Source organism: Acipenser ruthenus, chromosome 12 (assembly GCF_902713425.1).
Source record: "Acipenser ruthenus chromosome 12, fAciRut3.2 maternal haplotype, whole genome shotgun sequence".
Classification (NCBI taxonomy): domain Eukaryota; kingdom Metazoa; phylum Chordata; class Actinopteri; order Acipenseriformes; family Acipenseridae; genus Acipenser; species Acipenser ruthenus.
Window position 1 is genome coordinate 30,022,874 of NC_081200.1, and position 21,159 is coordinate 30,044,032.

Consider the following 21,159-nt stretch of genomic DNA (forward strand, 5'->3'; position numbering starts at 1 on the left):
ACAGGCTACATGCAGACTGCCCCTGTTGTTCATACATTATTAACAATCTTTGAAATCATAAATGCAGCCTTTTCATACACACAGTGTACGGCCTGACCTCAAAGTAGTGCTAAAATGAGCTGACGATAAGGCAAACGTCTTTGGAAAAGCCCAACTTTTACATGCAAGTTCTCAAAAAGGTGTTTTCTTAATTTGTGGTTTTGCTAAATAAATAAATACACCTTGAATGCAGCTCATCCTTTTTGAACCAAACACCATATTCTCTGCTCCAAGGCAACACCCATCTGACTATGGCAGCCATCAGAATTTGGCAGCTAATTCATTTATCTTCTGTACCTGAAAAAGTTTCACATAGCTGAAAATCGATTAACTACTTTCCTGAACCACAGTCCAGCCTGTGGTGTTGTTTTATCATTCCTTCACCAATGTGCTATAAATTATTACGCCAAAAAAGCATGTGCATATGGCATGCAGAGAAAAAGAGCCTTCTGCAATCCCTGCATTATTTATGTACTTGTAGCTGTTAATCTTACCAGCAGAGAAACCTGATGAACAGAGATTCATATTCTCGGATGCTTCACTTGAAAGGATTCATCATAGATTCGAATTTATTGAAGTTTTGCTAGGGCAATGCAAAGTGTGAATGCCAGGAGTGATGAAGTGCTAAAAAGTATTAGGTGTTGAATTTATCAGCAACTCAAGTAAAGGCTGCCACACACCAGACATGATGTGATTTTTTCATTGGGTGACAACATACTTTCGCAGCGACATGACCCTACACACCAGAAGCGACACAGAGGCGATGTGAGAGATTTGAAAACTGCCAGATCTATAAAACTATTACAAATTGCTATTGATAAAACTATGATCAAGACTGGTACTTATTCGTTAACATGACATAGTAATTATAAATGTCTTCTCTGACGGTGTTTCAGCATATATGGCAATAAATCATATATACCAGGCTTGCTGTACATAGTCCCTTCGAAATGGATGCCCATATATTATCTTTCAAATCAGTATCTTTATAATTGCGATGATCTTTGTCATAAAACTCTGGGTATTTATTATTTGTATTATTTGTATTATTGTATTATTTGTACATGTATTATTTGTTCCTCCATAATTTGGATACTGCTTCACCCTGCTGGACCACGTGCATTGAAGCTGTTCTCTGATTGCTCAATGCCCTAGTTGTCGCACGACAAATCGCAAAAACTAGGATTTAATCCTATTTATTTTGTATTGCTCCAGTGTCGCCCCCGCGTCACCTGTGGTGTGAAAGAGACTTATCAAAAGTATAGGTTCTATTCATGCTGCACAGTTTCACTTGTCCCAATCTGTCTGGTCGGTAGCAGCCTTAACACTTGCTTTCAAACAGTCACATTTTCTGTGCTTTTTGGTATGTATTTGGAATTGGCTAAAATGCTGCAGTCAGTTAATCTCTGAGACCACAGGTGTGATTTAATCTTCTAAGTGGACTATTTATTTACCAACTTTTATTTTGTTCACTGTTCACAAACTACTGTAGCTGTAGTGAATCTGATTTTAAATGCACATTTTGTGATTGTGGTACACAACATTCTATTTGAATGCCACTTGTTTTAGTTCATTTTATTTATACGTCAGTAAAATAAAACACCCCCGATACAAAAAAAAATGAAATCGGTGGATAGCCAATGAACACCGGAAAACACCGGAAAAAACGTGGAAATGGTTAATCAATTAATGTTGACTTTACCCTTGTTCCATTAAAAAATAAAACCTACTACAAAAATAATAATAAATACATTATTTATTATTATATGGGGCAGCAGTGTGGAGTAGTGGTTAGGGCTCTGGACTCTTGACTGGAGGGTCGTGGGTTCAATCCCAGATGGGGGACACTGCTGCTGTACCCTTGAGCAAGGTACTTTACCTAGATTGTTCCAGTAAAAACCCAACTGTATAAATGGGTAATTGTATGTAAAAAATAATGTGTACAAAATAATGTAATTGTATGTAAAAATAATGTGATATCTTGTAACAATTGTAAGTCGCCCTGGATAAGGGCGTCTGCTAAGAAAATAATAATAAAAATAATAATTTCCCAGTGCTGCTGGGCAATGTCCCGCCTTCCTGACTTGCATCTATCATTGATTCGTTCTGAATACTTTAAACCCGCCCCAACTAATGAGTGACAGAACATTCCTACATTTCTATTGGAGACTCCACTTGCGAGATTTAAAACGAGATTACAATCAGGATGGAGGCTTGTTAGCGGGATTTAAAGCTGTATTACAGTTAAGACACTGAGGATTTAAAACAGAATTGTGGTGAAATGTACAAAAATGCCTACACACAAAAACACCAGAAGAATGTGCCCGTGACCATAGGGATTTTGTTGTAGGAGACAGCAAAGGAAAGAAGGTACTACTTAAGTGTGCAAGTACTGTCGAGTTATTACTATACATATTTTGACAGAAAAAAAAAAAAACGCTCAAGCATTTTGGAAAGTAACCAAAAACACTAATTTCATACTGTATATCAAAAACAAAAGTCCAAAAAAAAAACAATTTACATAAAACTCAAAAATAGCTCAAAATAAGCACCGAAAAATACAATTAATAAAACCTGAAAAACAGAAGCCCTAAGTATAACAACTAAAAGTTGACGTCTAGTTTTTTTGAAAATCCCAGAAAAAAGGAGCCTGTGAATTAAAAAAAACACCCACGTTGTTAACAGAAGTTTTAATTTGTAGAACTTATTTTATGCAAGCTTTTAAAAGAATGCTAATGAGAAAGGCTGAATAAAAAGGAAATATAGGCTATTGCTGTAAAATCAAAATCAAAATCAAATCAAGTCAAAATAAGAATAAACTTGACAAAGCCTGAGGTAATCCTTTATCATTTTGAATTTACAAGACATTTATTAAAACTGCAGCAGCTTGCTTTATATCTCTCTTACTCCAGTGCCCTGGGCCTTATTTTCTTATCAGCCATTTTGTTTTTTTAAGAGTAAGCAGCTTTACATTTTATTTGACATGTTTCCTTTTTGCTTTATGGTGTTCACAGTCATTATGAGTGGTTCTAAGTTCTGTTGAACCAATATAGAGGTATTATACTGTAATTTGTCTCTTAGTTTGCTTATAGATTACCTGCTTTGAGCTGCTTTGACTGCCAGTCCCAGCTGTTCTATATTTTAGCCAGTGTAGGTGGGGCTGGCTGAGTTGTAGTCACACTGTCACATAATTTGAATAGAATGAGGAAGTCTATTCAGTGCCAGAGAACATTCGTTCCCCCTAAAGAATTTCGGGAGTATTTGGTTCGCCTTCCAAATTTTTGTACCCCCTTATTTTTTTTTATAACAAAGTAATCTTTCTTTGCATACAAGTCTATATCCATGCACTTTCAACTAAAACCTTCATTTTAAGACCATTTTCCCTGACCCTAACTCTAACCCTAAACTTGTACCATCCAGTCCTCTCTGACATGTCCAGTCTCAACTAAAATAATACATGATAACAGCCTGCAAACATTGCTCCCATTTGCTAGCATTATACATGCATAATCTGGTCCCACCAGTGAACAAATGTTTGAGCGATCACAGTGCAGTATTTAGTTCTACAAGTCGTTATGTGACACCAGCATAGAACATTCACTATAAAGACACAAATACAATATCACAAAATCATTAATACAAAACTAACAAGGTGGTTTTTCATGTCGTGGCAAGAAATTTACAGTTTTGCGTCCATTAAAAGAGATGTAACCTTGTTTTATTTAGTTGAAAGAAGGAAATATGGCCAACAATAGTTTGTTCACAGCGCTGCCTTCCATTTTATGATCTCCTTGCCGTGTTTGTTTACCGTCTTTCTTCAAAATCTCTAGTGATATTCTGCCATCCTTAACATCTGAACATCTCTCTTCTTGTTCTCTTGCTGTAAAACTTATTTTCCTCAGGTAGCATATAATATCAGATTCAACTAAAGCCATTATTGATCAAATTAAAATCGCACACATTCTAACTACTCCAAATCCAGTAGATGCCTCACCAAGGTGTGGTTGCCATAGCAATGCCTTCAGAAAGGGACTCCCCAGTATGGTGAGTTGCCATGGTAACAAGCAGCTTTCTGAGGCAATCAAGGTTTGTGCCTCACACAGCAATGCATCAGCACTACATTGTTCCAGCTTTCTGGTGTTGCGCTTTCGCTACTGGTGAAAGCGAGTTGAGACCTTTAAAGAATGTCACTACCACTTCTGTGGACTTAAATTTATTTACTATGCTTACATGTGTTTATATTTCTCAGTTAAATAAAACGAATATGCAAAATGTTTTTTTAGGCTTTGGGAATTATTGGTGAGGCCATGCCGCCTCTGCCTGGGGGTAAATCTGTGACACGTACTCACTGACATCAGGATAAATCTGGGGATCTAACACAAAATGTACTGATTGCCAGATTAACTGCTTCACAGAACAACCAATACCAGAAGACTTAACCAAAACAGAGATGAATTCCTTTGCAAAGCTCTCTAAGAGTTACAATCCTCTTTGCATCTCCGGAATAAAAAAAGGAGACTAGTGTGTGCCATCCTTTAATAGAAAATTAAATGACTCTGTAAAGTGGAGACAATGTCTAATGTCTTGAGACTCTTTGTCTGATTAATATAACAGTTTAATGACAGTCAATTGCTTTTACCATCACCATAATTACTACATTTTAAACTGTATAGAGGTAATTTGTGGGACAATGATCGCTTTTTTGTTCACTTAGTGAATTTAGTTAATTAAAAAAGTATTTTTATGTAGTGGTCATGACAGGTGTTGGTACTGGATATATGGCTGGTTTCACAGCAATTAGCCCTCCTTTGGACCACCTAATATTAACTTAGGTAAGGTATTAATATTAGTGCTTGTGAAACCTGCCAACAGTCTTCTTTCTGCAGGTCAAGTTCACAATAGATGGTGGCTTTGGATATCTTCCCCACACACTGCTCTAATAAAGTGTAAATGGTGAAAGAGTATGCAAATTCTGGTTTTATTCTGTATAAACCATTGGGAACGCAATCTGCTTGGGCACTGTGAGCTGACAGCACTCTAGCACAGGAGTCTGATCAGCTACAACATTAGGACACTTTGTTCTTTATGGAATAAGCTTACGATCTGAGACAATTTGCTGACACTCGGTGAGGTTGTCAGTCTCAGTGCTAATGAAGACACAGAGTGCGCTTAGACAGTGTAAGTTAAGGGAGCGATTGCGGAATTGCTGTTATATGTAATCAATGGACCTTACAGGAAATCCACAGACTCAGTAAATCAAAAAGCTGTACACATTAATACTACCCAGCATGCAGATGACCTTCACTTGAGCGTTTCATATTAATATTGGCATTCAAATCTCAATACCCATAGGCCATATGAAACCGTACTGTGTTTAAAGAGCAGGGACGATTAAGGAAGATTGTTTTGTGCAGCAAATGCCCAGAAAGATGCACATTAAATAACATCTTATTTTTCTAGCAAAACATATAAAATAGTAGAGCTGTAGATGCCGTACATACTGATAAAGTATATGTCTTACTTTCATGAGATCGCGGTGGTGCTCCAGCACACTGCAGGTCGTCTGCCAGGTGTCCTGATAGCATTCCCAGGGGTCCACTCTTCAGAGAGAGAGAGAGAGAGAGAGAGAGAGAGAGAGAGAGAGAGAGAGAGAGAGAGAGAGAGAGAGAGAGAGAGAGAGAGAGAATACTGCATTACTATAGATTAACAATAGATGGCAATGAACAATTCATTTTATAAAATGCCATTACAAGTTAGAGAGAGCTGATAAAAGGTAGGGAAATCTTGGGTACTTCCATTACAATCCCAATCACTGGGAATCACTCTGTAAGGTTTTTTCAAATGAATAAAACCATGAAGCATTGAAACTGAATTACAGATAATATCTCAGTCTTAGTCATCCACTGTGAGTGCATGGTGGTCCATTTCTGTATCTCTGCAGGTAGCCTCGAATACATAGATATCACAAATTCTCTGGTTGTCAATAATGCTAATTTTGGTTAATTTCTGTCAACATCAAATACTATAATGAATTGGAGTGCACTTCCTAATTAGCAATCATATTGCTCACTTCAGTGGTTAAGTAATTAAATACCACCGTGCTCACAATGTAATTCATTCAGAATCCTTTTCTATAATTAAGCCAGCTGACTGGTGTTCTATAAAAAAACAACAATTACAACTCTTTAGAAAGCTTTTTACTTCAATGCAATTTGCACCCTATTTGAGAAAATAAAACAGAACTGGCAAAGCTACAGGATGGTGAGAAACGCAGATGACTACACTCAGGAAAGCCTACATATAGCTGTGTGATGACACCACCCAGCCCTGTTTGAACATAGTAACACTCTTGCTGGTGCTAAAAGCTGCAAATGATCTGTGAAGTCTTTCTCAGCATCACACTACTCAGCATTACCACCCCTCCTGGGAACCTGCTGTGCCTGACAAACGATTAATTTAATATTAGATAAGCTTATGGAGGTTGAACTGGAGAGTAGCTCTACCAGATAATCATAAAGCTGGCTATTTTCCACAGTGTTTATGATGCAAACTAGGGAAGTTTTTGGTCACAGTTCGTGCCCTGCCTCCACCCTGCTACAGTAGCTAAAGTTTGGCAGGCATGTACTGTATAAGCTTTAAACATTTAAAGACTTAACATATTTAAAGCTTCAGGGTAATCAGAAATAACATTTACAAATACACTATTCAAGGTGTACTTGGAATTAGAACCCACAGCATTAAAACAAGTAAGGAGAGGGGGCACCTCCAGTATTATGAAGCTGTCGCTTCATTATAAGCTAGGGTATCACAAATTGAACTCTCCTCATTATTGCTCTGGGAGTTATTACTCTATTGAACTGGGGCTCTATTTGTCAAATGTGCTCCTTTTGAAATGTTTTTAAAATGATTTTTTATGTTTATGCAATTCTGATTTTCTATTTCTGTTATTTTTATTATCTAAAGCAGTTTTATTTGCAATCACTATTTTTTTGACAGACTGGCTGCATCTGTGAATGATCTATTTGTAGTTTTTTATAGTTATTATGGTGGCTCTTTTCAAATTATGGATTCTGAGATGAGGTTGCAGGTTCTGCTCAAGAACTCTCCCACACCACATAAACTGCGAATCATAATGATACTACAGCACACTCAGAGTAAACTGTAATCATATTTTGTGAATACATACAGTCCACAAGCCATATCTAACCAAATTCAGAATTTCAAGGGCACATTTAATGTAGTAATGCTTTCATGCAACCCCTGCTGATACGGTGGATTGCCCAAGGCCCCAGTTATCAGTACAATGCCGTTCTGCTCTAGAATTAGAATCCCTGACAGTGTGAACAGGGAGCAGTCCATAAGGCTGCTTATTGTGAATAATAATCATCGTCTATAAGGTCTCAAAGCCTCAGCCATGCTGAATTGATTTCTGCAGTCCGCGACAAGCACACATGAATCCCAGTGGCACGTACATGCAATTAGAGTGCCATGCTGGCCCATTCCCTCCTCTCATCCTCTTTCATTTACAAAGTATTCTGCCCTAGTGAGCAGTCCTATTTTTTAAGCAGCAGTCACAATGCTCAGAATGTCTGGCATGTGGCATTTGTTTTAGAATTATTTTTTGCAGTCCAGAATGAGACTATATTCAGAATTAGCTGTTTTTAATAAAGTCATAAAACAAAGGTATCAACCTCAATGGCCTAAAAACCGAACATACCCTGCCCCACACAAATGGCCGTTATATAATTTGGCATGACAAGCATAGCAGTTAATGCTGTACCACTGTGATTGTGTCTGGGAGAGCACAGGGAATGATAAATTCACAATCCACACATCTGGTTATGAATATCCTCCACTGTCTGAATCTGCACAATGCAGGCTCATTAATATGAGACACTCGTTAACTTAAAGACTGAATGCTTATTCACTATTTAATTAGGGGAAAAGTGTGATTTATTCCGATACCCCTAATCTGCATGTCTTCAGAATAGTCACCACTGGTATGTGTATAGAGGTCCAGCTGCGGTACTTCACACAAGCAAGGTGGCTGTCAGTTTTCAGTAACATGTGGAGGATTTGTTAATTTATTCAAATGTTGGATCTCCAGGATAAACCTCTTGAGATGCACCAGATTCCTGGGGGAATACAGTGAGCAGGCAAACAAACACAAGCAATAATGCATGTCTACTTGACTTCTTTCCCCTACAGTTCTGTTCGTAACACATCTTACTCTGCTATTTTGTCTTCTATATATTATTTCTTTTATATCACAGATTCATTGCACTACTTTTTATAAATCTGTGTTTTATCAAATACTATTATAATGTGTTTCAATACCTCTGAAGCTCTCCTCTTGAAGAAGCTACATATTTTCAAAGGTGATTTATTGATAGAATCATTCATGCAAAGTAGCGCTGCAGTTAATTAATGCTTGGAATGATTACACATAATTATCTCAAATTAGTAGCTGCAGGAAAACCTATATAAGGTCCACAATTATATGTCTGATACAGTAATATGTTCTGTGTGCTTCTCTGTTGTGTTTCTGTGTAGATTAATTACCATGATCCATTTCAGACATTTTTTTTTCCAGGCAGAAACAGTATAAAAGTAGACTTTTTTTATTTTACTCCTGGTATTGTGGTTTCTGCACAAGAAACAAAGTGGCAAAAGACACATTTTCATAAAGTAATATCACTATGATTAGCAAGTTGGGCCAGTGTTTGAAAAGCGTGAAGCACACCCCCATCTATATCCCGACTCTGACTCGCTTACCAAATCCGAAGCTTCACTTTGATCCTGTTTTTTTATGTTCTTGTTAATCCCTACTGTCCCACACATCACTTGCCATTTTAGAAAATTTCGTGCAAATTCTGGCAAGGTGGTAAATCAGTGCAAGGCAAAACGCTTTATGATAATTATTTCGAATATTTATCAACCATGTAATTTATGGCGAACACTGTCTTCAAATTCATGTGCAGCAATGTTCGCTTTGAATATATGAGCACTGACACTATATAAAAGTGGGCGGAGATTTGTGACTCTGTTTATGAAAATTAAATCTGATCAGAATGAAAGCTTGGCAGAATTTCACCCCTGTGTGCATGTATAGGATAAGGCATTAAGGGGTTTAAAATGTATGACATGCCAACACATTCCCTTTAAAGATTCATAGAGTGCTAAAATAAAACAAACATATTAACCTATTATAAAACCTCCACAGGACTTTGAAATGGAAATAGAAAAAAATAATTAGAATGTTAGAATAGAACACACAAATCTTCATATTCAAGGTCTTGAAACGGGAGTGAATGGAGTAGCTTGAATGATAAGGGCAGATTTCATCAGCATTAAGATTAATTCCAAGGGCTTTAAAAGCATTTGCTGTAGTCACATCAATCTCTGTAAGTTAATTATCAATTCCATAGCATTCATTAATAATTCATTCTCTGTCTTACAGCAAAAACATAAAACAGAATGTCTTAAAACACAACAGTTAAAACAGTTAAGACTAAATAGTTAAACTGTTATGAGGAGAGTAATAAACGAAATAACCAAAATGGTGTTTTTTTCTTTGTGCAACGCCTCCTTTTCCACATTTATTTCTTGAAGTGTTTATTTGAAGTTAAATTTGACAGTTTTCACTTGTGTGCACACTTAAAAATAAATTAAAAAAAACCTCAGTAACGCTATTGTTTTATGAAAATGTGTCATTTGCCACTTTGTTTATTGCGAAGAAACTACAACAGCAGAGATAAAACATTTTTTTTTAAAAAAGCCATGTACTTTTGTACTGCTTCTGCCTGAAATACACACATGAAAAAGTGTATCATTTTAAGTTTTGACATCCTCTGTTTTTATAGTTAATTCAGTGGAGCAAAATAAAGCCTTCACAACCCATTCTGAAATATTACAGTTTTACATATAGTTTTAGGATAACTTGTATTGGAAATTGCTTTAATTTCGCTAGATTGAGCTGGGAATTGTGCAGCATGTGATTGGAACATGAAAGTGAAAGTAGTTTTTGTAGTCATTTAATTTAAATACGTTCGCAATGTACTTTAGCTTAGGTATTGTATTAAGTTATATGATTGATTAACCTATTACGTTTGACTTGGTGTCAGAGCATTTTTTTTTTTTAAATCTTGCGAAACACCAGATTTTTGTCTCCAGTTTATTACAGAAAGGCTTGGGAAGTTGAGAGGGGCTGCTGCGTGTTTGACTTTATGATAGAAATACATGAAAAGCTTAAGTGCATATATCTATATTTTCTTTATTTTTCTAATATAAACTAAGTATTTTTAGGAAGAAAATAGCAATGCAGCCACCAGTAAGTGTTCAGGCAAGGAAAAATAGCAGAAGAAACCGAGCCTGTCAAATATCTTTTATTTAGCTTAACAAAATCTGTTTGGCAACAGTAAGAAATGCACCTGCGGCACGCCTCTCAAAGATGGCACGGTGGATATGCACTTAAGTTCATTTTCCCCTCTGTTTACTGTCATGCTATGTATTTAATTTAGAAACTTTTCATTTACAATTAAACGCTTTGGAGCTAGAACATGCATATTTAGACATCGTGCTACACTTTTAATTAGGTGCTTAAGAAGATGCTTATACAACATAAATACAGTGATCAGTAAATGACATGCTTTCATTAGATAACTTGAATGCGCATTTTCATTTTCAGAACATTTTCTAGTTTTAATAAAATTCAAACTAATAATATGCTGTTTTAATAGCATTACAGTGGGATTTGTATATTTTTTGTTTGCAAGATGACATTTGAATATTGTCAGAAAAATATGTAAAAAAAAATATGTATGTAAAGTGTGATTGGATAGTCAGATTTTCAATACCATTTACCCCCCCCCCCCCCCCCCCCCCCCCCAGCCAGTACACACATCTAGAGCACACTGTGGACCCCCAAGGTTTGGACACTGCCTTATCTGGCCCACCAGAGTATGTAATTGAGTACCCCTGGTGTATAACAATAACCTCACAGTTATATTAGTTTTACATTCATATTTTCTGGTAACGATGGGGAAAGTGCACTATCAGTGTAAAGTTCAAACAAACAAATAAAGCTACCAGCGTACATCTGTTCAATTCCTCAGCATTATCTAAGTCTTAAATAGTTTTTAATAAACACTGTGTTAATTGTATGCTTTATTGGTGTTCAAGAGCCTTCACCTCAAGCGCTGTAAAAAGAAATGATATTACAGCTTACTGTATGTCCTCAACAACACATTAAATCTCATTAAAAGGCTAGTATTTTAGTACATGCTCTAGGCTACTCTCACCTCTTTTCAGCCTTATTACAATCCTCTTCATTATAACAAACCCCACAGTCAAGAATATGCAAAGTACCTTTCTCCCACAGGCAGTGTTGTAATAAGGGTACAATGTTCATATCATGGAAATAAATATAACTAAATAAAAGTCTCGTTTTTTTTTTTTTTGTTTTTTTTTGGTTCTGCAATCAAAATGTAATTTAAAAAACAAAAGCGGTCTAGTCAAAGTTCTGGTATGGGTCAAAAAACTCTCAAAGATTTTTCTCAAAGCTGTCCATTCACCCATCAGTATATACCCAAAAACAAGATTGCATTTTAAAATATAGTTTTTGTGTCAGTTGTCAGTTAGAGATGATTCTTTTGAATAGCTAACCAAAAGGGTTCCTCAATCCAAGCATGAAAAAACAGATCTTTCTTACTGTATGATTATAGATGTGTGTTTGTGACCTAATATTGACACACTTTAATAATGCAACACCAGTCTTGTGAATCATTTAGAGAGAATATTGTCAGTTTTCACAATTTCTGTCAATATGTAACCTCTGTGTTAAATTAATACATTAATGATAATAATTACCTGTTGACTGCATCTTATCAAACACTAGAGAAACTTCTAAACCCCATCACTGGAATAATTTCTTGATACCTGCCTCTATTTCTGCTCGATATTTCAACCTGTGCACACAATACATATTTTACCATAGTTTAATGGAAATTAGACCGCCTTAATACAGAAGGTCAGATTGTACCCTACAGCTGCAGCTTCGTTTGAAGACAAATGATGGGAATACATCACTGCACTGGGATGGGTGTTCTTTGCTTCAGAGATAACGGCTAATGGAAATCTTCATGAAATTATAATTTATATTCAGCACTGTGAGCTAATGGATTGTTATAACTGCTGCTATGTTTTATGCTTCTGTCAGTTTCCCAAAGCAATGCACCAGTCTCCAAATTCTCCGGATGTTTGTTAATGATGCTGTAGCTGTAGCAGAGCAAGGATATCTAGGTTTACCATTCAATGCTGCATATTTTCATTAAGGTTTGCTCACTTATTATTATTATTATCATCATTATTATAGTAATGAGTGTGCATCGAGTTGCCAAAAAATAAGGGCGCGTTTCTTTGCATGTTTCTATGTCACTTGGGAAATTAAACTAGGAATGTGTGCACCATTAAGTGTCTCTAACTACACTGTAATTACATGTGGTTACATATTAATAACTATGTGTGTACATATATACACTTTACTATAACGAACCCTCATGGGACCTGGAGAAATGTTTGTTATATCAGGGTGTTCACTATAATAGGGTTTGGCATTTTTCTGTATCAGAATACGTCAAATTTGAATTGAACATCAATATATAGTACTTTTATGAAGATTCCTTCACATTGATCAACATTTAAACGGTACTCGTGTCACATGTGTTGGTAACCGCATTGCAAGGCAGAGGAGTTGGAGTTGAAACGCCGGCACAGGCGCGCAGGATTTGTTAAACACAAAACAGAAAGTAAACAAACGGGTCATGTGACGCTACCAACGATGGTAACACACAGAGGACACATACAAGACAGGCAGGCAGCAAGTCTCAATCGAGCGCCTGTCTGTAAACAACCTTTTGATAAAACACAACCACTCCAAAAAGCACCCAAAACAAACCCGTTTCCACATATAAATTACACTAACACTAATTTCCCCCTGTGCATGGCAATCGCCCTGCTACAGGTATGTTTTAAAGAAAACAGTAAAGAAATGAAAAAGGAAAGAATGTACACTTACATGCTGAATACAGTAATTACATGTCCTTTCTCTTGAAAAAACTATCCAGCGTAGATTGCTCCTCATGCCCGTTGCCATGGTCCATGGTCTTTGTTTTCACTGAGAGAATAACACACTTGACACTGGAGAAAGTTCAGTGTCAGTCAGTACTGAGATCGTTGTATCCGGGTCGATCCTGTACGTGATCGTTCTAATAGGGCTAATTTGCATTGAAAAAATCTTGGGTGCAGTACTGGACACACAATGTACTTGCTGTAGCTAATTTACCACAACTTCAGCTATTACTTCAACACCTACTCTAGTACAGAGCCCAGGATAAATAATGACAAGCAAGACTCACCTAACCCAGTCAGATGATTGGACAGCCAGCTGACACATGGTCAGGCGATGTCTGCTGGAGACCAGACCCTGCAATTCAAGGAGAATATTGTAATTGTGTTATTATTTGAGTTATTTTTCAAACGGCTATTATTTTAAAGTTTCTCTGTAACACACCTACAGGCTATTGATATAACACGTAGAGTCATTTAATATGGGTGGAGAGAAGGTGTGCTTGGGGACCATTCTGTCAGACAGAAGGAAAATAAATAAATCTTGGTTTCCGAGCAGATGGGTTTACATTTCTGGAAACATTCCCACCTCCACGGAAGCAGGCACAAGTCCCCTGTCAACACAGGCCCTTTCATCTCTGCAGCTGGCAGCCATCCACCTCCACAGGTCCTGCCTCTCTGCTAGCAAACCTCAGCCAATTAACACACAATACGCCCAGGAGGCTGAGTGACTGGGGTTAGCAGAGAATGGGGCTTTATTGTGCCCTGACAAGACCTAGAGTCCCACATCCTCTAGCACTGCACTATCACCATACTCTATCACTGTCCAGTATATACTTATAAAACTCCTGTGCGTGCACTGTATTTTTTTTTTCAATTTTCGGTCCATTAATGTTACAAAACAAGTACGAAACAATACAAGTGTGTATAAATGTCCTTGGATTTTGTGTTATTTATTTATAGTTTACAACATTAAAAAAATATTCAATTTAAATATTCAATTTAAATAAGAGTGATGTAAATGTTAAACTGGTGGAATAGCAGTTTCTATTATACTGTATATAATGTAACAACCTGGGATTTATACTGTTACACAACTGGTCTATGGACCGTGTGTGTGTGTGTGTTTCTAAGCAGGGAAGCGGTAAGCTTGCCTCAGCCGGGATTGATTGACGTCCGGGTAAGTGGGGACATGAAAGCACACATCAACGAGGACGGAGCTGACAGCTGAGTCAGACAAGCTGCTGTGTGAATGTGCAGGCCTGTTTGTTGTTTTTGGTGTGGCCCAGGCTGAAAGAGGCCAGGAATAATGGTCCCAATAAACCGTGGATTCGAGTACCTGCAAATTGTGTCTCCTTCCTTCATTTTCCATGATACGCTACAATATTAATTTTGCCATTGTAAATCACTTCGGGAACAGAAATACCAGTATTTGTTAGAAAGTGAAACACAAATAAAGCTGTCTCCAATTATGGACCCTGACAACCGCATTACAACGGGGCAGCACTGTATTTAAGTTGGACCAATAGGATTTACCTATTCATTTTGGTTTGAGATTACCAGGATTATGCAGGAGTATGCGGTACATTTAAATATCCAGTAGACTCAGAGCCAGTAATGGTGGTTTAGATCATTCAGTTGGCAAGGCTGATAGATGGCAGCTGCAGTTCAATGTACACAGGTTAGCTAAAGAGTCTGGGTGCAAAGAACCAAAATAGGGAACATGTGCATAATGGAAAAAGCACTGCTGTGGTTTACTGATCAGGAAAAGAATTTGAGAGTTATTATAGGATTATCATTCAACCCTCCAGCCTATACAGCAGCAGTGAATATAAAAAAACAGAGGCATTTTAGTTCACCCCAAAGGAGAACATATTGAAATAAATAAGCACTAATTAAAGAATATCAAATGATTAAAAAAAAACAAAATATTTTTTTTTTTTATAAATTCCTCTGGTATTACACTGAGGGGCAAGATCATCAGTGGAATGAAGATGGTTAATCCAGGGTGCTGATGCCACAGGGTTCACAGTATCACAGAGAACAAAGTGTTTCTGAACAGGCTGTAAGGTTTAAATCGTAGCACATTACTTTCTCTAAATGTCTGCTTTGTTGTACATATCCCTGTAATATCTTTTTCAACATAATCACAATTGTTTTGTTTTTTTTTATTAACATATCCCTGGTCATAATATCAGTTATGAATAATTATTTTCATTTCACATCAGTTATGCATCAAAATGTCTTTTGCTGAAATTCAACCTGTTCAAATCAGAAATATTTAATATTTAATTCCCAACTCTTCTCACAAAGTTCAGCATTTTGATTGGCTCATCTGTCCGTCATTGTTGCCAGGATCCTACCTGCTCGCTCCGGCACAGCTTCAGAGGGACGGTAACAGGTTTGTTTAAATAATTTCAGCAAGTTATTTCTTTCCAGGGCATGCTAGCAGAATCACATATACTCATGCAGCCAGTAAACATTTCCTGTTATTGGTCAGTTCACAAGTCTTGTACAACTTACAGCAAGTTCACACCAATAGAACATGCTCTGCACTAAAGTTATTTCATAATGAGAATACTTTTAATATACTGTATATATAGTATTATATATTTTTTTAATTCGTTCCTTACCGGTTTTCCGTAGGAGTCATGAACTGGCGAGATGATTCCCCCAATCACAATAAATCGCCCTGTTTTGTGAAGGTGATCTCTTGCCTTTTCTAAGAAAGACAGAAGGAAATGCTGTTAATGTGAAACTTCACTTGATTCTTTATTGTGCCCTGTGGTCTTGATTATGTCAAATCAAAATGTGGCTTTCACGTAAGAGTGTGATCATTTGGAACATATGAACAGGTGAAAGATTGTATTTTCATTTTATTTCAACATTTAATTTTACCTAAAACAAACAAAGCACATTTTGTTGGAAATGAGCAGAAATGTTTAGTTATATTCAAGTCACTTTTCCTTCTCCAGTTCAGTGTACAATGTAGTGAGAATCTTATCCTCTACAGCCTTCAATTAATTGACTTTCAAAAATAAGTACTAATTGTCCTTGTGGACACCCTTAATCCTAAAACTGGGCTGTGACTCAGAAATCACATAACCATTGGCAATGCCCACCACTTTCAAGTAGTCTTCATGTCTCATTGGCCCTGAAGCCATTTACTGTATATCACATTGATCTCACAAGCTACAAAGTGGTCCACCAGACCTTTTCACTAAGAAGACCTTAAGCTCCTGTGCTGTTTATTTGCTGATCATTTAAGCGTGTTAATTGAAAGTATTGCCTTGTGGATCTAAGCATCAGAACCCATTCCTTCCGCATAATGCAGACAAGTGGAATTTAAAATAAGCTTTCGGATTCAGGAACAAACAGATGGTCTATGTTACAGGCAGCACCAGTAGCCGAGAACACATAACATATCACAAATCATTAAGTTCTTACTGGTTGGTTCAATAGAGTGGTATTTATAATTTCAGTCTGGTTAATAAGCCACTGTAGCATTGGGTACAATGCCAGTGTTCCTTGGTTTCATTCCAGTCCAGACTGGTTAGTGACTGGAGTCTTTCCATATTGGTGGTTGTTTGTGTTCTGCTGTGGTTGTCATGTGAAATTAGTTCTGCTGGGTCAAAGCCTGGGGTTCATTAACATTCTTTCCCAATCTGTGCTGCAGGAATGGTAAGTACATAATGGTAAGTACATTATTGTGTACACTGTTTAAAGCCATTTAAATATTCTCTAATAAGAGTGCAATGAAACTGCTCAGGTTAAAAAGTAAAGAGCTCTATTTGTAGAAAGATTCCGAGTATCTCCATTGTTCACAGCAGGCTTTAATTCTGTCATTCCAGAGACACATCTGCACATAGCCCTCAAGAGACTTCTAACATAGGATATAAAATATTACGATACAAAATAAAATGACTGGAGCAGATACAGTGCCACTAAAATCTACTTATTTTGATGTTGTTCGTCCTGCTAAAAAACTCACCAGTGGACGTATCTGTGTACTTTACATTACAATACATAAATCAAACCCATTAGCTATTATAATCCCCACAGGAAATAATGTGTAAAATGTGTACCAGGAAAGGAAACCTTGAATCCTAAAACAGGGGTCTGTTTTAATGATCCTCTGTCGAGATTAACATCAATCCCTGCAAACCCCAGACAGACACTCACTCGTTCCTCCTAACACAACCGCAGCTGCCAATCCTTTTGACATGGTGATTAAAGCAAAGAGCAGGACATTTTATTCGAGGCAGAGATACCCCTCGAGATTCACCTGGGTCGAAGTGTCCTGTCAAACACCAGGCAGCAGGGTTATAATTAGGAACACTTCGGCTACAGGGCTATGTGAAAACAGCTGACTAAACAATATTTCTAAAATTATTGATCAGGAACTTAACCTAAAAGTGAAATTAATCTTTATTCTGGTCTGAGCAGTCCAATAAAATACCATAATATATTATCTGAATGGCCTTTTCTTGTTCTCAAACCTTTCCTAAGAGTTCAATTCAGAAACCTGAGATACAGACAGACAGACAGACAGACACAGACTGAAAGACACTTGATTTACTGCACTACTTCTGCAAACAATATTCTAAGACATTGATGATTTAATCTCGGGTGTGGTGAGCAACATTGATTTTCCTGGATTACAAATCCCCATCCCCTGATAAGAGAGGGTCATCATTTTGAAGCTGCCAGTCTGACACATTGATATCTGGTTATTAGCTCCTAGGAACAGAAAAGGCCAGGTGTTTTGTATTGAAAAAATGAAGTGTAGTACTAACCCATACCCAGCTTGCACAGAAACACATGACTGGATGTGAATAGAGAATAGAAAGAATATCTAATAGGACACAGTGGGGAGGTTCAACTTTTAGAATGTTCCTCTTCATTAACAAGTATCCTGGGGCCAAAAGCAGAACAGTAATGAGAACACTGCCATTTCTGAGCTTCAAAATGAAAGAAATGCTGAAGCGCAGCTGTTACAGCATTTAAATATAACATTTCTGTCGGATTGTATTCCTCAAGGTCTTCTCAGTGACTTCTCATTGAAGAGACAAACCTGAAGTAGATACATACATCAGTCAGTTCAGAGTAGTTAAGAATATTTATTATTCTGGTTTAAGAAATCAACAGTGCTTACTGTAAGCCCAGGAAAACAAAGTAAAAAAAAACAAAAAAAAATTGTCTATGACATTCAAAACATTGTCATGGCTTTATAAACAGTATTGAGAATGCACTTGTATGGTAGCACTGGAGATTGGAAGACTGCTCTGTACTTAATTTTAAGTAGTAATGATGTATGGGATAATTTGTTTACTGTAGTAAACCATAGTAAAATTAAGACAAAACACAGGGAAGTATGGTAAAGTGTGATAAATAATTGATATTACCGTAATAAAAGCATTACAAACTGTCAAATGAATGTGCAAATGTACCATGCTATATGTTATAAGAACTACACTGATGCATTTATTAAGGATTCTTATTTTACCGTTTTTATGATTTTGGCTTGTAGCACGATATTTGTAAAATGCCCTGGGATGCTTTTACTTGTATATTTGGTATGGAATATTTTTGGCCCTGCTCAATTGGCCATTTTAATATCAACAAATGGCACAGTCAGCGGTATCATTTAACACCCTGTGAATATTTTCCACACAGCTGCTGTCTGTCATAAATGATAAGACTAATACATTATCATTTAGCAAGGGAATCTGGCCTGGTCCATGACTACCAGCCAATACAATACATGTCTCATAAATTGAAATGTCCTCACAAATGATTAAAAAAAAGGGAATTCTCTCATCAGAACAATGTAACACAATAGATAATTCACATTAGCCACAAGATCTGAAACTAGTCAAAAGTGTGCTAACAACTGAACTGATAATAATACAATTGTGCAAGGTCAGTTTCTCCAGCACTGCCTGTTCCTCTATCACAGAAGCACCAGGAAATAATGGAACCACATGAAATAATTGAATTTAAGGTTTTCACTTGGAGTAACGTGATTACAACTGAGAAGCTTGGTTATTACTGCTGAATATAAACAGGGTTTTGATTCCACAGAGGATAAAGGATTGAATACGGTACGAAATTAGAAATGATTCTGCCGTTGACTGTCTTGATGTACTTGTATGAAAGCATAATGCAACTTGGCAGTACAACCCAGGCACGGTGTTTTAATAACCTTGAGTTTGTTTTAAATGTTTCACTTGGTGTCATTGCAAGTCCAGTACACCCGATTCCTACAGATAAAAATGCAGCTTCATAACTCGAGCCCATTTCCTTTCTTCAGTAAAATGCGACGCCTTGGCACTTCGAACCTCATTTTAAAAAATGGAAACACCAGGGAACTAGTGTACTATTCTTTTTTATTCTTATTTTTATGGTCTTCTTTCCTCTTTCCTGCACCCTTCTCCCTCAGCAACAAAGCAAGGGGCCCACCCCAAAACCAGTAGTGGATAAGATTCTTTTTTTTGTTTGTTTGTTTTTAAATATGCAGCTGTGTATTTCTCTGGGGGAAATTCAGTAACATGAGAAAAAGTAGCACCGAGAGCAGCAGTGCAGATTCAAACAGTTATATACAATTTGTTTCACCTGTTAGCACCTTACATTCCCTTAGAGAAAACCTAAAGTAATGTTCCAAAGAATAATCTTCGTGCATTACCCTGCCACCCTTCAACACTCTGCTCCCAGTGGATGTAGAAGTTAATATATTGCTTAATTGTTGAAACACACAGTAATTACACATACAATTACATTGTACAAACATCATGTCTGAGCTACAAACGTAATGTTTTAAAGAATTACCAGATTGTAATTTTTAATTATAGCATAATAGTAATTATTCTGTAGCTAAACAACTGCACGTGTAATTTGAGTATTATTTCTTGCTGGGATGAGCTGTCACTTGCCTCTCTTGTTGAGTAATATTGTTATTAATCATACCAGTTTGGTACTCTTTAATAACTTGGCAGAAAATAATTTTTCCAGCAACATTTATCAGTGAGTGCTAATGTGTGTGTGTGTGTTGTTAAGACACTTCATTTGTAGAGATGTTGAAGCATCACTTTTAACAGTGCTCAGTCAGCTTATCACTTATTGCTTTGCAGGAGCTCACAATCCACAAACACAGTTTCTGGATTGGCATTTCTAAAGGGTGCTATTGCCTTCAAGAAAGATGTATCTTTATTTAACCTATCCAAGAAAGTCAATAATTCTGGATGTGCTTTTTAAAAACCTGACAATTACTGTATTAATCTCAGTGTGCAATATAACTCGCGTCCAGCCTAAAATGTATTTACAGTATGTGCAATGACTCTCAGCTAGTCATGCCAAAGGATGTGGGGAATGCTGCTACAATGGAAGGCACTGTAGAGTGACTCACAAGCAGAGTGTTGCAGAAAGCTGGAGAGCTGTATCTTGAGATGAGTGAAGGGCACTCAGTGGAGCGAGCATGATGATGAAACTGACTATCTCTGCTATTAAGAACATAAGAAAGTTTACATACGAGAGGAGGCCATTCGGCCCATCTTGCTAGTTTGGTTGTTAGTAGCTTATTGATCCCAGAATCTCATCAAGCAGCTTCTTGAAGGATCCCAGGGTGTCAGCTTCAACAACATTACAGGGGAGTTGGTTCCAGACCTACTGATCCGGATTAGTCTGGACAGGATTGATTTTTCACAGCAAACCTTGCAAAAAGATATATCATAGTGGGTGATTATCAGTGGCGTAGCTAGGGGGTGGTTTTAGGGGTTTGAACCCCGGCCCAAAATTCTTTATTCAACGACATGGGAGAAAAAAAAAATGTCAGCCCCCCTGCGACACTGTAAACCTCCTGTGCACGTACTGTTCAAACTGACGAGCAATGAAACATCCAAGTCGAAGATTAATATAGAAACGATCGCCTTGGGGGACGGGACGAAAATACAAAACATAATTGGCGATGAATTCCTTTAACAGTGCATCTGAAGTGTG

General features: G+C 37.1%; 1 protein-coding gene across 1 annotated transcript in view; it reads right to left on the reverse strand.

Moving 5' to 3' along the window:
- Positions 1-21,159, reverse strand: part of LOC117416851 (nicotinamide/nicotinic acid mononucleotide adenylyltransferase 2-like) — a 50,849-nt gene that overhangs the window by 9,865 nt on the left and 19,825 nt on the right. Inside the window, exons 2-4 of the mRNA XM_034028275.3 lie at positions 15,798-15,886; positions 13,455-13,522; positions 5,561-5,639 (exon numbers count right to left, since the gene is read on the reverse strand). Of these exons, the coding sequence (XP_033884166.1) occupies positions 5,561-5,639; positions 13,455-13,522; positions 15,798-15,886 (236 nt within the window). The remainder of the gene's footprint in view (positions 1-5,560; positions 5,640-13,454; positions 13,523-15,797; positions 15,887-21,159) is intronic.